Source organism: Boleophthalmus pectinirostris, unplaced genomic scaffold, assembly GCF_026225935.1.
Source record: "Boleophthalmus pectinirostris isolate CB_2022bp ecotype Guang Dong unplaced genomic scaffold, ASM2622593v1 HiC_scaffold_2823, whole genome shotgun sequence".
Lineage (NCBI taxonomy): Eukaryota > Metazoa > Chordata > Actinopteri > Gobiiformes > Gobiidae > Boleophthalmus > Boleophthalmus pectinirostris.
The window spans coordinates 416,495-433,396 of record NW_026571288.1 but is presented as its reverse complement, the minus strand read 5'-3'; the positions used below and the strand labels follow the sequence as shown (position 1 = coordinate 433,396).

At 39.5% G+C, this 16,902-nt stretch overlaps 1 protein-coding gene across 1 annotated transcript in view; it reads right to left on the bottom strand.

The window, feature by feature from the left end:
• Positions 1-422: 422 nt before the first annotated feature.
• The window catches only part of atp2b3b (ATPase plasma membrane Ca2+ transporting 3b), a 58,583-nt gene continuing 42,103 nt past the window's right edge, over positions 423-16,902 (bottom strand). The window contains exons 22-25 of the mRNA XM_055159804.1: positions 16,292-16,503; positions 12,002-12,109; positions 11,178-11,360; positions 423-869 (exon numbers count right to left, since the gene is read on the bottom strand). Of these exons, the coding sequence (XP_055015779.1) occupies positions 423-869; positions 11,178-11,360; positions 12,002-12,109; positions 16,292-16,503 (950 nt within the window). The remainder of the gene's footprint in view (positions 870-11,177; positions 11,361-12,001; positions 12,110-16,291; positions 16,504-16,902) is intronic.

Below are 16,902 nucleotides of genomic sequence, written 5' to 3'. Positions count from 1 at the left end.
GATGTAAAAGTACTCGCAGTGCAAAATCCTGTCTCCGGTGATACTTGGTGTGAAATATCTGAGAGCCACTACTCTATAGATTTTGTAAGTTTAAAATCCATATAAATCACGTTCTACTTCTCAAATGAATATTCTGAACTGAAGTCATTTTAGTCACGTTCTAGATTTTCATTTTCTGCAGTGTGGTAGTGGAATGGGGGAGGGTGGGAGAGGGTGAGGCAGAGCGTTCCAGAGCAAAGCTAGAGAAATGATTCCTCCTTGTGGGAGTTTGGTGCAAGTGATTGTCCACTCCCTCTTCTCTTCTGCGTCCTGTTTAGTCCATTGCTTCTGCTTGTTCCAATGGAGAAATCTGACAAAATGCAACGTTTTTAACTCTTCAAATCTACCCTCCAAAGTCCTCTTTTCCAGACCCATTTTAGTCTTTATAAGCAGGTCTCCACACAGTAGGGATGGGTCAAATGCGTCGGGTCAAACGTAGTAATAGTAGTAGTAGGTTTCTCCGTTGAACTACTGTTGTGATGATAGATAAAACGTTCAAAATGGAGGGTTTGTAGGTTGTTGTTGTTGTTACTTCTATTGCATGGCGTGACTGGAAGGCTATGCTGACGGTAGGGGCGGGACGGACGGGTGCGTGCCGGATGCTGATTGGCTGGCGGGGGCGGGGGCTTGCGTAGTGCGGGGTGCAGATGCTGATATCGGCTGATTTCGGATTCTTCGTCGATATCGGTGTCGTCGATCAGCGGGATGTTGTGGATGAGGTCATTGATGAGGAATTCGGGGTGAGCCATGAAGTTGTGGATGGAATTTCGCGATTCGGGTTTCTCGCAGCCTTCATACAGAGAGCTACGGAATGCCTTCACCACACGCATCTGCAAAGAAAAACCAGGAAAAGAGAGAGAGAAAGAACAGAGCGGGAAAGAAGGAGTTAGAAATAGACGAGTAAAGATGGAAAATGGAGAGGAGAACCCGTAATGCACCAATGTCCTTCAGTGCAGACAAGACACAAACACAGGAGACAGAGACACGCTCAGGCTGAAGAGTTTTGTGATTTTTGTAGTCCAGGTTTGAAATTTGTGGATTCAGTTCACAGCTCACATTTCAAACAGTCCAGTAGTGTTAATATTTGAGAGAAGACTGAAATTTGAAGCACTAAACTAAGACAAAAATCTCATGAAGCTTGTAAAAGTCTCCATCTTCAGTTTGACTTTATTCTTGCAGCCACAGTGTTGGCTCTGAACATCTCAGATCAAATATGTAGAAGTTTTGGGGTGCACCTTCGGCATGTTTGTTCTTTGTTGGTGGGTGCACTGCAAAATGTGACTGTATTCTTTCAGGATCATCACTGTCGAAGTTGTCAAAAATGAAAAATAAATTATATCTTTATTTATCTTTCTTTTTTGGGCTAGTGTAAATACTATAATCTAATCTGAAATAGCAGTAGTACAAAAGTGTATTTCTACTGATCTGAAAGTCTCCACCTGAGCGTGTTGGGGGTGAGGGTTGAACAGAACTTGGCTCATGGCGTTTTTTGGTCAGTTCTCGTCACATTCAGTCAAAGCAGCGTCGCCTCATCACAAACCCACGTGACTCAGAGTACACGAGATACACGCTCCAACTGCACAGGTCAGGCTACAGTCAGGGTGCTTTCTACTACTATGTCCTTAGAAGGTAATATTAGTGCATATGACAGGTTAAACTAGTCATTTTACTAAAACATATCTATCTTGCATTTTGAAGATTATGCAGAAATCAAATGGTATATTACAAATGTGTGGATGGAATTCTTACCTTTGCTTCAAACACTTGCTTTATATTTACAACAATTATTTCACCAGATTAGGTCCAAAGGAGAGAATCCTAGAAACCTGTCATATGTGTGTAAAATTACTTTAGAATGGGACTTGTGCAGTTGCAGGTTTGTGATCGTCTGTACGTGAGCGTGTTGTGAATGTGACAGTTAGACTCATGCAGCTCAGGCTCTGCAGAGGAGCAGAAGAGAGCTGCACTCACACTGCCTTGGTGAGGGTCCAGACCATTCAGTGTGTTTAAGAGCAGGGCTACAGCCGCTGTCCGACCAATCCTGACCTTATCGACTGACTAAAGGATCCATAATCCATCCTCAGTAAGAGTTCTGTGGACTCCACACACACTCACTGCCTTGTGCTGGGAAAAAGGCTTCATCAGAGAGGCAGTGCCGTTACATCAGGATGTGACACTGAAACATATGGGTTTGAGGCCAATAATCACGACTGTTATCACATCCAATTTGTATGTTTCTACACACTGAAACTGAAATTCTAAGCTGAAATGTAGGGCTAAATAGTCATGAGAGCATTACCCGTATGATTCAAATAATGGACAGATCATGATTGGTCCGATAAGCTGTAGCCGCCCGCGTTATATTGATACTGATTGATTCGGGTCATATGTTTAGTGTTTATATTGCAGTGCAGATAAATCGAGTGTAGTGCAGCTCTGTTCCACACGAGGCGCTCAAGGCACAAACGTCCTCATGCATCTGTCAATCAAACAGCTGTGTCTGCAAATCATAAACTCAGTCAGATTCACTCATCCTCTCCTCTCGCACTTTTCTTCTCTCGCACTCTTCTCCTCTCTCGTCCTCTCCTCTCTTGATTTATGTGTCCCCTCCTTCTCTCACCTCTCTCTCTCTGTTATTTTTCCCCTCTCTCCCTTTGACTCATCTCTCATGTCTTTCTCTTTTTTTCTTCCTCCTCTCAGCCCCCCTCCTCCTTGCTCTAGGCCCCTCTCTTTCAAACTTTTTCTCTTTCCATCTCTGAACTCCCTCTGTCTGTCTCCCTCCTCCTCTCCATCCCTCATCTATTCCTCCTTCTCTTGTCTTCCTCCACTCCTTACTTTCTCTCTCTTCCACTCTTCTTTGCTTGTCTTTCTCCCCTTCTTACCCCTTTCTTTTGTCATTTTCTCTCTCCATCTCTTTTCTTTCTCTCTCCATCCCTCTCATCTCCCTTTTCTCTCTCTCTCTCTCTTTTCCAAACCCTCTCCATCCCTCTCTTCTCTCTCTCTCTTGTGCTAAATGCAGTGCACATGCAGAAAAGTGAACAGAAACAGAGTGACTGAACAGATGAGGCAGATGAAACTTTCTGTAAAAAAAAAAACAACGTAAAAGTGAAAAAACACAAACTCAGCGTTAAAAGGAGAGAGTTAGAACGCTGCAAACAGAAGGTTGTCGGTTCAACGCCCTGTCACACAAAGGCAGCAGGTCATGCTCAGTAACATGTGATTTCTCTGCAAAAAATAACGTCCACGTGAGCACAAAAGACTTGGATTCAGGGTTCATTAAGCTTCAAGAACCGGTGTCTTTAAGCATTTATGATGTATTACGTTTGTCCCTTCTGGGCCACCACACTTACTGCCACTAAAATGTACAGCAGATTCCCATAATGCATTGTTGGTACATTAAGCAGGAATATAAATTGCTTGCCTTGTCCAGTCTCTAGAACAGTCAAGACCAGATCAAGCTCCACAAACTAGAAAAGAGAATTGCTTTTTTTTTTTTTACTCCAAATAATACATCATCAAATAATAATTTTAATCTATATTTTATACTTTTCTCATAAAATTTCTGTGCTGATTAGCTCAATTTGATTTTGGTCACTACATTTTTGCTCTGCTTTAAATTACAAAAACAAAAGTCAGCTATACTTTGCAGTGGGGGGCAGTTTTTTTTTAAATATATATTCTTTTGTAAATTATAAGCATATAACAGCCTATTAACCATAAACATAAACATATCTTAGCTGTATTTTAGCTCCACTGTTACATCATTTAAGTTTGCAGCAGTTCCAGTCATCAAATCATCCAGAATGAGCCAAACCTACTCAAAGAAACAGTGTAAATTCAAGTCATTTTTCCTCACATGGAGATTCTTTTTTGCAGTGAAAAATGAAAGAACATTATGGTGTGTGGTGTCTGCGTGCAGAGGTCACATTCGCAGTCGGTCCATGCACCCCCCCCCTCCCCCCTCCCCAAAATACAAACAAAATTAACCCCCAAAAAATAAGCCCAAATAAATCAAGAGGAGAAAGAAGCAGATGGCCCATGGTGCAGACAGCTCCAAACAGCTTCAACAGACATTGGAGTGAGACGTCACGTTCATGAGACAGAAATTAGACAAAAACCAAGATGGGGGACAGGAAAGGCCCAGGTTTAGAAAGAAATATCAAAACTTAAAATCAAAAATCTATTATCAGTTACTATGGTTTTATACACACCTTTTTATATTATGTTCACTTTACCAACTTAAAAAAAACAACACTGTACTATTTAAATCTTTTTTTTTTTTTTTTACTAGAAAATAAGGCACAATTCATGCCTGAGATTTTAAAATTGATCATCCACAATTGTTGAATCTGAGTATTTTGTTTTAGCGATTAGAAATTTGGTATACTGTATTAATCTTGTTTGGTCATAGCGTTCATGTGGATAGGCTCAGTGATTACAAACACAGCACCAAAACCATTCCTCCATCTTGATTTTTTTTAAAAACCCATTGAAAACGTGCCCCATGAACGCGCCGTGTTCATGATCGACAGGCGGTCAAGCTCAGGTTCAGTGCAGTTCTGTTTTTCCAAAGAGCCTCGGACAGAAAAACAACATGCTTCAAAATGGCATCCGCATCACAAAATGGCCTCCACGTCACAAAATGGCCGCCTCGTCACGTTTGTTTTCATTTTGATTTTCTGTAAACTTTCGAGTATAGAACGCCCACACAGTGAACGGAGCCGCCAGGAGCTCAGACCACTGTTACTCCTCTCCCCTCCTCCCGCCATCAAATATACGATTGTTTTGAATCCAAATAACAAATATATATACAAAAACATGTCTCCTCATCCCTCCCTCCTCATCCCTCTCTCCCTGCTGGCTCTTTCAGAAGTGCTAGATGGAAAAACTTGAATGTTACAAAACAAAATGGCGAAAAGGTAGAGGCTGAGTGCAAATCTGCAGATGGAGAAACAGCAACAGAAACACAGACAGAAGCGGAGAGCGATGAGGTCATGTCCTAGCAGAGATTTATACTTGAGTACACAGAGATTTATACTTGAGTACATGTTAAGCTATTGTGTTTTAAGGAGATCCACTGTGCAATGAATTAACACACTGCATATGTGGGGCACTTTATCTGAAGAAAGGGCCTTTCCTTATACTTTAAAGCTCCTATATGACACAAAAGTGACTCTTTAAGCCAGGTTAGAATATTGTTACCTCATCAAAAACACACTGTATTTTGTTGCATTCACATGTTTGAGTAATCCTGGTTTATTAGTCTGTCTACATCTCCAGAGCTCAAAATGCTCTGTTCCACTTTGTGACGTCATGTAGTGGTAGTGAACAGCTCCTTTTATATTTAGTTCATTAGAGATGTGCATTTCCAGGGCTGAAATCATACAAATGATTCCAGTGAAGGTGTATGGGGTTTAAAACCACACTGGAGCACTTCCTGTATTATCCTGTGACATCACAACGTGGGACAGAGTGTTTTCTGTTTGAGAGCCTAAATGTGCAAAGTGTGTGTATTAAACATGTGTGAAAGAAACAAACTCTAGGTCTGTTTGTGATGTGGAAACAACATTATAAGATACAGATCAGAAAATAGTGTACTCACATGAGTGAGTTGTATATATCACTAAATGCACTACATAAGATGTGCTATCAGTCATATTGATTTCTTTAACTAGTGCCAATATCGGCCGATATATCGGCAGGTCCTACCCTTGTACGCCCTCCCCTGTTCACAGTCTGCACTGGGCACAGACCAAATGAAAACAAACAGGATCCACAGACGGATCGACTTTAGTGAATGAAACACAAATGTGTCTAAACCTGTTTAACTGAGACAAAGAACTATAGACCAGAGCGGAGCAGAGGGGGGAGAGGAGCATGGAGTACAGACTCTACTGAAGGAAATGTCCCAGAGTATATGTTTACCTCCAGACCCACCTCTGCCTGGTAACACTTAATCTACACATGCACATGTGAGCGGCATTCACTTTAAACCTGTTTAAGTGGAGTGATCAAGACCTAATATGGCAGCCAGGACATTACCTTATATGGCAGTGCCAGGACATTACCTTATATGGCAGTGTCTAAACTACATCCTCCATATTAGACACAAATATGATGGACGACAGAATGAAGAGTTTGTGAAGCTGCTTACATTTTATAACTGTGATGTCCCGATCTCTTACCACTCTCACACTCACTACTTGGTATCGAACAACCTAGTCTCGATACCAAGGTTTTCATAATATTAGGCCTACTTTTTACAGTTTGAACATATCATGTAATTTTAGACATATGCATGTTAGCAACAGCATTAGCATCACAACATAAAGACAAATGTCTTTGGTGAATGGTCCAATCAGTCAGTCCTGAGATGAGTCTGTGGATTGGGACATCTCTAGTTTCTGACTGTTTATTTGGGAAATGGAAAAGGAAATGTTGAGTCTAGCTCTCATTTTCATTTAGCAGAACATCCCTCTTCCCAAACACTCACGTTTGGAACAAAAGAACATTTTCACAGGATTCTTGAATCACATTTGAGTCATGGAAAGAAGGATGCATTTCCAAAGTCACTTTGGTTGATAATGAGTTTGTCTAAATCTACTCTTAACGGTGTATCTTAGCATGTAGCATAGCAGTGTTTCTAAGCAGTGTGGTTTAGTGTGTAACTTAGTATGTAGTTCAGTGGTGTAAATGTGGTGTAGTGTGGTTTAGTATGTAGCTTAGCGGTATATCTAAGCAGTGTGGTTTAGCATGTAGTTTAGTGTGTAACTTAGCATGTAGCTTGGCGGTGTAAATAAGCGGTGTATTTTAGCGTGTAGCTTAGCGGTGCAGCTCTGTGAGGAGGAGGAGAAGAGCCTTAAATGGAGGACGGAGGAGGTAAAGTGGGAGGAGCAAAAGAAGAGGCCAGGGCTGAGAGAGAGATGAAGCCTCAGAAAACTAAATAAAAACAAACTAAGAATAATAATAAAGAAAAGCAGAACCAGGAGCAGCTCAAGCGCTCACATGCAGCTCTCACGCAAAGCCCCAACGCCACAAACACTTAGAGAAATGCATCGACGCACTAAAAATGTCACTACGACATGCACACTCGCTCCCACGCACACAGAACTGACACACAGGAAGTAAAGGACATGAACAGGGAGGGAGGGGCTAAACGAGAGGGGTGGGGCGAACATAGAGGGGGAGGGGCTAAACGAGAGGGGGCGGGGACAAACGGGACATGATGATGGAAGAAGGGATGAAGAAAGGAAAAAGAAAAAACACAAAAATGAAAACGAAAGCTTATCTAAGAGCCGCGATTTAGATTGTTTACAATCTAAATACCACTGTATGGACAACTGTGACTGCACTGGACAAAAAGAATGTCCCCATGAGCTAAAATCACAGGAATTCACAACTTATTTGAGTAAAATTGAAAAGAATACATTTATTTAATATGTCTACATTTTTAAATGTAATTAATTTTGTTTTTTTCATATTTCAAGTTATTATTATTATTAATTTATTTGGCATCTTTTATTATTTTATGTAACTTTCTAAAAAAAAAATATTTTTTTTTTTAGCTTGAAATAAGAAAAAAGGCATTGCAACTTATCAGAAATACAGTGGAATTAATCATAACTTACTAAATAAATCTGGTCAAAATTACTCAAATCAAAATTGGGAGTTCAAGTAATTTTCACTCATGCAGAAATTCATTTTTTTGCAGTATTTTTGGACACATTTTGGTGCAAATTTCAGCTGACTTCACTTCAACATCTGGAAACCTGGAATAGCTCAGGATAGATACAAGAAAAACAAATAGAGTGATTTGAAAATAAGAAGAGAAGATTTTTGCAGACGTCAGGAGAGCCAGACCTCACGACCGCTGTAAATACACTGTTAAAAATGAACCGATCACAGTCTTAACAACACCGACCAATGGGCCTTGTATACTCGAAGGTTTACCAATATTTAGTTGGAAAAACCTGATTCTATTTAATCAGAAATGGTTGAAAATAACTGTTTCAGAGGCTAGTAATAATCATGAAATAAATTGTAAAAAAAATACATCTTCGCAATGCTCCACAACGCTTGACCGCATTCACAAACATAGAAACACCAACACAAGAGGAGGCACTTTTTCTCTCTCAAATTTGAAAATATTTGAAAAGCTCAAGTTAAATTGCAATGTTTTTTTTTTTAAATAGTTTTTTATTAAAATGAATAATAAGAGAGGAATAGTCCCACCTCCTACTTTGAAATTCAAAAGACATTCAACAAATCAACACAGGAACCAGGGCGAAGTGCTGTTTTAGAAAGAGGGGTAAAACACGAGCAGCGAGCGGAAGAGGAGGAGACAACCAGGACCGCAGAACACGTGCAGTGCAGAGAGAGAGTGTCCCGGGACCGGAGCAGGGCCATGGAGGAGTGTGCAGTGTGTCAGATACCCTCCCATTCTCCTATATATTTCCCTGTATGTCAGATGCCCTCCCATCCTCCTGAATCCATGTGAGTCAGATCAGATGCCCTCCTGTCTTCCTATATATATTTATAAATATATATCCCTGTGTGTCAGATGCCCTCCCATGTTCCTATAGCACTAAAGTGTTAGACTGAGTTTGGGGCAATAAATGACTAGACTGTCCCATTCTTGAACAAAAACAGTTGTAATTGTAACCATCATATCTTTCCACCACCTTGCAAAGTGCAATAAGGCTATATTATTATTGTCCTTGGTATTATTGTCCTAAGAATCTGATTTGAAATGTTATCTGTGTCACCAGATAAGAGTTAGACACATTCATGGCAAATATAGCTTTTACTCATCATTTATTCTTAAATTACAAAAAACATTGGACATTTTAACCTTTTACAGCTGAAGATTGTTTATTGTACTTTTCTCACCTAAATGAGACAGTTTTTGTATTGTTTGCAGACTGTCCCCTCTCTTGTATATAAAACTGCTCCCCCTGTTGGTGTGTCTGTGTGGTTGCGGTGGTGTCTGAGTGCATGCTGGCGGACTCACTCCCGGGGGGCGCCGCTGAGCTGGGATTGGCTGTGGCGGACAGAGACACGTGAGAGGGGGTAGAGAGAGTGTTTACGTCGTGAAGTTGACTGAGCACAGACGAGCGCCTCCTCACAGCGCCCTGAAACGAACCGCTGCGTTTGAACGTGCTCACTACCTCCATCTGCAGGACACACACAGAACAGCAGCACCAGGTCAGCCCAACACTAGGTACATGTGAGAAAGAGAGAGAGAGAGAGTGTGTGTGTGTGTGAGGGGGAGTCCATTAGAGGATTCAACATTTTACACAGATTCGCTCCTGTATTCTGATATACTTATTTTTTCCATGTGTTGTTTCTGTGTCAAAAACATTCAGACCTTGTTTAGGGGCTTAAAGGACACATATTATGCTAAATTTAAGTGTTTTTTTTGTTTGTTTTTTTTACTTTTAAGCATGTTATATTCTTGTCCCTCATCAAAAACATACCTGGAGTTGTATTTTGCTTTATTCACACATTTATTTAATCCATTAATCCAAAATGCTCCATTGGGATTTTGCCTGTTTTGTTGCGTCACAGGTACAACTTTGGACTTCCTGCATGGTTTTGAAGTTCATAAATCATCACCAGACTCATTCTGCGGTCAAATTGTGTTCACAGCGGACACATGGGTCTGTTAGCAGAGCATTTATGGAGGATAAAGACTTCAACTGTTTAGCTTTGGCATTGTTCATACAGCAGAGTGAGTTCCAAATGTATTTTCCAAATGTAGACAATATTTAAGTTGTAAACAAGTTAAAAGACTGATCCCATGGTGACTGAAAACATGTCTAAAGCCACAGGAATGCATAATATGTGTTCTTTAAAAATCTTGCCCCCACTGCTTGATGTCATCAGGTGATAATCTATATCCTCTGTGTCTATTCACCTTCACTCATTCTGATCACTTCTCTGTAAAGCTCGTATTTAAAGTCTGGCTTTAGCCAGTAATATTATTCACACCTCAGGGGTCAGCACCTTATATATAAATTACAGACCTTATGTATAAATTATATTATGTATAAACTATATTATATATCTTATATTATGTATTAATTATAGACCTTATGTATAAATTACAGGTGTTCCGTATACATTCAGGTAAGTCTCATGTGTTCAAAGGCAGTTGAATTTTATCCCAATTAAACAACATGTGTAATGCTTGAAGTGCTGCATCTATTATCCATAGAACCATAGTTATATAAGTATTTGTGAAGTGTTAAGACAGGACAGGTGAGAATGCACACTATCTGAAGAACACCAGGTATATTTTTGATAAGAGGTCATTTAAACATGGTTCAAATCACAACAAATGTTATCAGAATACCGCAGCATTAGAGCTGTGTTATTTAGGACTCTGATGTAAACGTGTTCAGACCAAATCTCCAAATGGAAATGTACATTATTATTGCATAATCACATTCTGGTTTTCTCCCATGAAACCATACGGTCATGATCAGGACATCAGGCACAATTGAACTGTCACATTCGATACATACCACAGGAGGCTGTTAGGTAAGAATACTGTTTATCTAATGGTGCTATGGAGAGAAACATCAGGTTATTTGGCACAAGCAGAAAGACACAAGTTAAAACAGCACATTCAGAAAAGTGCACTTTTACAGGCTATAATAGTCATTTGATTTCCTTGTAATGAGTTAAAATTGCAGTTTGCCAATCAGTCTATCAGTTCAATGGGGAAATATTTATAAAACAAAATGTAGAGTTGTTTTTTAAGTCCTAAACATTCTGATTTTTGAGTACATTAAACTGCTTTACAACCTATTTCTAATTCACTTTTAAATTAAGTACAAATGTAGAGTTGACAAGCATTCATGATATTTTCGTTTACTTACTTTCTTTCTCTGTCTGTATGTATTAAGTTAAATATATTCTATCTGTTTATACGTATTATGTCATAGATAATACTTGTCTATATTTCACCTGCATCTGTACATGTTATACTTGCTTTATAGATAATACAGATATACTGTATATAGTACCTGTGTCTGTATACAGTTGTTTTATATTATAGGTAATACAGATATATATAGTACCTGTGTCTGTATACAGTTGTTTTATACTATAGGTAATACAGATATATATAGTACCTGTGTCTGTATGCGGTTGAGGCCTCTGAACCACAGTATCTGGCCCCTCCTGAGCTCTCTCTCTGCACAGTCGATCTCCTCTTCATCCTCGGCCAGCTCCTCTCCCTCCTCCTCTCCCGGCTCCAGACCCAGCCCGGCCTCCTTCAGACAGGGCAGCCGCTCCGTGGGCACCGTGGCTATCAACTACAACAACAACAACAACAGCAGCCCATAGGACTCAGTTACATGAACTTGAGTAATTTTTTGGAGAAATTGTACTTTTCAGAGTACCTTTCTAGCAAGATGCTTTTACTCCTACCTGTGTATTATTTTATTGAAGTAACAGTAACAGTACTTCTTCTTGAGTAATATATTGTACATGTAACCACTGTGAGTAAGTCTAAAGTGACAGAAGCTTTATGTGACAATATGAAATGATTTGAACATTTGTGTTCCTTGCACCGCTCCTTCAGCTCTGATTTAGTTTGTCTAATTTTTGTGTCTGTCCTGTCTGTAATAATCAGACATTCTGACCTGACAGTTTGTGTTTCCACAAGTAATTAATTTTGTACTTCAGTACAACTGTTGGCTACTCTCGCACCCCTGTGCATTAGGTAGTTGCTTTTTTCAACAAAACTCTAGGTAAGTTAGTAAGTTAGTTGCGATTATTCCAATTTGCAGAATCAGCTAAATAAAGAATTTGCATATGATGTATTATTAAATAACAATTATTGATTGTAAAACCAGAATTTCTGACATGACTAAATATAACATATAATGTAAAAAATAATACTGTATATAATAAATAATGTATAATCTGATGAAATAAAGATATGTCCTCTGACCTGTCCCCAGAGCAGCTCTCCCACTCCCACAAACAGACACCAGAGCCACTGCTCCACGTTCAGAGGGGCACAGCTGAACGGCTTACCCCCGAACTGGACTATCACAATCTGAAAGAACAATAAAAACATGAGTTAAAACATAGAACTGGACTATCACGATCTGAAAGAACAATAAAAACATGAATTAAAACATAGAGCATGGAACTATCAGCATCTGAAATAACAGTACAAATACAAAACATGTTATATAGAGCAATGAAAACTGGACTATCACCGTTTGAAACATGGCTTATATTAAAGTATACACATGATGTAAACCAGTATACGGGTTATGTATACCAGTACAGGGGTTATGTATACCAGTATACGGGTTATGTATACCAGTATACGGGTTATGTATACCTGTATATGGGTTATGTATACCAGTACAGGGGTTATGCATACCGGTATATGGGTTATGTACACCAGTATACGGGTTATGTATACCTGTATATGGGTTATGTATACCAGTACAGGGGTTATGTATACCAGTATATGGGTTATGTACACCTGTATACGGGTTATGTATACCAGTATATGGGTTATGTATACCTGTATATGGGTTATGTATACCTGTATATGGGTTATGTATACCTGTATATGGGTTATGTACACCTGTATATGGGTTATGTATACCTGTATACGGGTTATGTATACCTGTATATGGGTTATGTATACCAGTATATGGGTTATGTACACCTGTATACGGGTTATGTATACCAGTATATGGGTTATGTATACCTGTATATGGGTTATGTACACCTGTATATGGGTTATGTATACCTGTATACGGGTTATGTATACCTGTATATGGGTTATGTATACCTGTATACGGGTTATGTATACCTGTATATGGGTTATGTATACCTGTATATGGGTTATGTATACCTGTATATGGGTTATGTATACCTGTATACGGGTTATGTATACCTGTATATGGGTTATGTATACCTGTATACGGGTTATGTATACCAGTACAGGGGTTATGTAGCAGTACACAGAGAGAAAGATGTCACGAGCATGGGGCACAGGGGTTAGGACTCTATTGCCTGTTGCACATTGTCACAGATTCAGTTCTTGAAATGAGTGAAGCCTTAGTAGTTGGTAGTTTTTTCAGTCCAGGTTGATCTTACAGGTAGCTTTTTTGTCCCACCTCTGTTTATCTTACACAAGACATTAGTGAGTTCAGTTTCTCTTGAAGCACTTGTGCGTCTGGGCTGGAGCCACTGGATGACCCGTCCAGTCACAGGGCAGAGATGTGGTTGCTTGATGCTTTTAGTGAGAGTTTCCAGATTCACAATGTGATGGTCTCCGCTCAGAAAGACAGATCAGTGTGAGCTGTGCAGGGTTAGGGCTGGATGTCGAAATATGAGTATAAGAAGTGACTGAATAATGCATGATATTGATATTTTTCAGCTGATGTCAACATTCCATGCTAACAGGAGGTACTGATTTGTGCTGTTAACAGGGTAACCAGATGTTCCTATTTACCTGGGACAGTCCCAGTTTTGAGCCCTGGGTCCCCTGTCCCAGCAGATTTATCTAAAATCAGTGATTTGTCCCAATTTTTTGCAAGACATGTCCCAGGTGTCCCTATTGTTTGTCAAATTCGATACGGCATAAGAGAGGTATAAATTGTCATTTGTTTAGGTAAAATACAGAAAAGCTGCTTAAAAATTACCAAAACACAAAGAAAATGTGACTATACTGACTCATGAAATGGGTGGAGTGCAGCACAGTTTTCTTTAATTATGCACTCGATTCACAATTTTATTACTATCCACTCCAAACCGGGGGTGTCCCAGTTTTTGATTTTCAAAATCCGGTCACAAGCCCCTCTCAGATAACATTACAGTCACATTAGCCAACAGTTTTTCCCTTAGTGAGTCACACTCACCTTTTTGTTGAAATTCAGATATTCATAAATGTTTTCATTCATTCATTTGTTTTTATTCAGCCATGAAATGTCAGTAATGTATTTTAAGAAAAAATACAGTTAAGACTACACACAGGTGAATAGGAGACCATGCCATCACGTGATTCTTTTACAAAAACCTAACTCCTAAACAGGACCATGATCGCTGTTCTGTCTAAATGGGCTACCCTCTTGAAATAAGTGACCTTATGTTTTTCCGTTTACAGTTGTATAGATCCAATAAAGCCAAAACCTAACCCTGACCTCCCCAGTTTATTTCTTTGGATTAGAGACGCTGGTTTGATGCTGTTTACATCACACTTTATACCGGAGTTGTTTCAAATTTCCACTCATTTACATGAATCTGCGTGGTTCATTTGGACAGTTGTGTTCTGCTCCGACTAAAGGGAGCACATATCGACAAGCCAGTTTATATTTAATAATGCTCCCAGTGTAGAATCTCCATTATTCACTCATTTAGATGAATTTGGGTAGAGATAGCAAACCTATACCTGTACCTTCTCCCAAATAATGCATCCACTAGAGGGCGCACACCTCACCTTTGTGATACTGGGGACACTGAAGATGGAACAATTCCCGCAATTCAATTTGATTTATACAAGTTACATCGCTCTTTACACAAACAAAATTAAATACAATGTAATGAAAATGATCACAATAAAATCAAATATTAAATTCAAACTATTCAATCATCTAATGTAGATATTCTGCCATAAATCTAACACACACAAGTTGATGTTTAACTGGTCAAAACATATACACTTTTATGCCGTATTGCTCCACTTGTGCCTCACGAGTTCAAATCGACGGCATTTAAACTGTACCAGCGCTTGGGGGTCGTGTGTAAGCGCAGTAGCGCTAGGGAGCTCAAATCAATGAGTAGGCCGTTTCAACAGGACACATGCTCCTGAAAAAGTTCTGTTTAAATCCATTTTGTTTTCAGATCATCTTTTTGTCAGTGTTTGCTAAAGTGTGCCTTGTTTCACCAGGTAACTAATACATTATGAACATTCTGCCATACACATGCATTTAGAACCTCCCCAGCATGATGTCACTGCAAAGTATCAACTGATGTAAGAAAGTTTGTCTGTAAATATAAATATATATAATATAAAACAAATGTATTATTATGTTTAAGTTGAAAGAAATCTTCAAAGAAATCTCCAAAGAAACCTCTGACCATGCAACAGAACATGCAAACTCCATACAGAAAAGTTCCACATGATCTGGGAATCGAACCTAGGACCTTTTTGCTGTGAGGCTAACAACTCTGCTATCACTCCTTCAGTAACACAACTAAAATGAAACAAACAAAACAAAACAAAAAAACAAAAGAAAACACAACATGCTTTTATTTCAGTTATTATATTATAAACAGATTAGAAGAAGCAAACAGATTTGTAAGAACAGTCTGAGTAACACTAGTTTAATGACACTGGGCCTTATTCATGAATCATTTCTTTTAAAAATGTTGTAACTTCCACTTTAAGAAGATGCTGAGAAAACTCAGATTCACAAAGTGTTCTTAAGATCCCAAATTTCAAAGTGACAGTTGCAGCTAATTCACCAACACTCAGCTACGAACACCTCCACACTCATTTACATAGAAAATAAATATGTATTTGGTTAGAAACACCCTCTGAACTTCCAAATATGGCCAGTATGGGTTTGGTATGATGACGTGTGAAAGAGCGCGGGAGAGAGTGATGAGGAGGTCAAGTGGAGCGTCTACAGATTACAGCTGTTTTACAGTTTCAGCAGTGATGTTCAAACTCACAGACACACTCAGGAAGGAAGCTTTTATCATATTTATTGGGCTTTTTGGGGGGTTTTGGGGGTGATGGGGGGTATGGGGGTGTGATGGGGGTTCTGGGGGATACTGGGGGGTCCGGGGCGTGATGGGGTGTTGAGTCCAGCGTGGTGACCAGGCACAGGGCTGTGACAGAGGCCCATATGGAGGCACTGGGGCTGGGACAGACTGAGGCTCACTGCAGCCTGGACAAGGTCTGTTAGACCCAATAGACACAGACTCTAAAAACAACTCATAAATGTTATTGGTCATATGTTTATATGAAATAATTTAAGAAAATATATTACTTACAATAATGGAGGAATTAGAATTTTTTGTTGCGTTATTAGAGTAATAATATTGTAAAACAGTAGACTTTGAGTTCTGACTGTTCATTCTTCCAGAAAAACAGTTTTAGATAAGAAAAAAGTTTTGTGGATACCAAAAATGTTCGTAAGAAGCCTTAAGTAAAATTTGTCCATAAGAACATTTCATGAATGAGGCCCAAAATGATTTTAGTGCTTACCTGCACAGCAAAGGTGCCGAGGACGATGGAGCAGAAGATGGGGTTTCCGAAGATTCCATCGAAAACGTTCCTCTCTCCGTGGATCTTGCGAGCGTTGATCTCGTTGAAAAGCTGCATGAGGACGAAGGTGTTGAAGATGATGGTGTAGTGTTCTGAGGGCGGAGAGTGGAGCGGAGCATTTCTGCCACTGTCAATGTTAAACATGCGCTCGCCTGGAACACAAGCACACACACACACGAGTTTATAGACGACGTCAGTGTTCCCCGTGGTGTGATGTTAACTGTAGATACTGCTCTGTCTGAAGCTCTGTGACTCAAGTTAGACTTTATTCTAAGCTTTGTTTTAACACAATCTGACCATAAAGAGCTGATTTATCTGGAACTACCACAGGTGAGCTGATTTGTGCTGTCAGACAAGTCTCCCTCAAATAACATTGGTCAAACTCTTAAACAGGGCCGAGAATGCTCGTATTGATCAAAGATTAAAAATGTGTTCTGAGTCAGAAGGAAGGCCCTGGGTCTATGTAACTATTCTAACGTATCATCCACAAATGTTGAACCTTCTCATTAATTGTGTTGTCATATTAACCTTCTGGCTTACAGCAAAGAAGA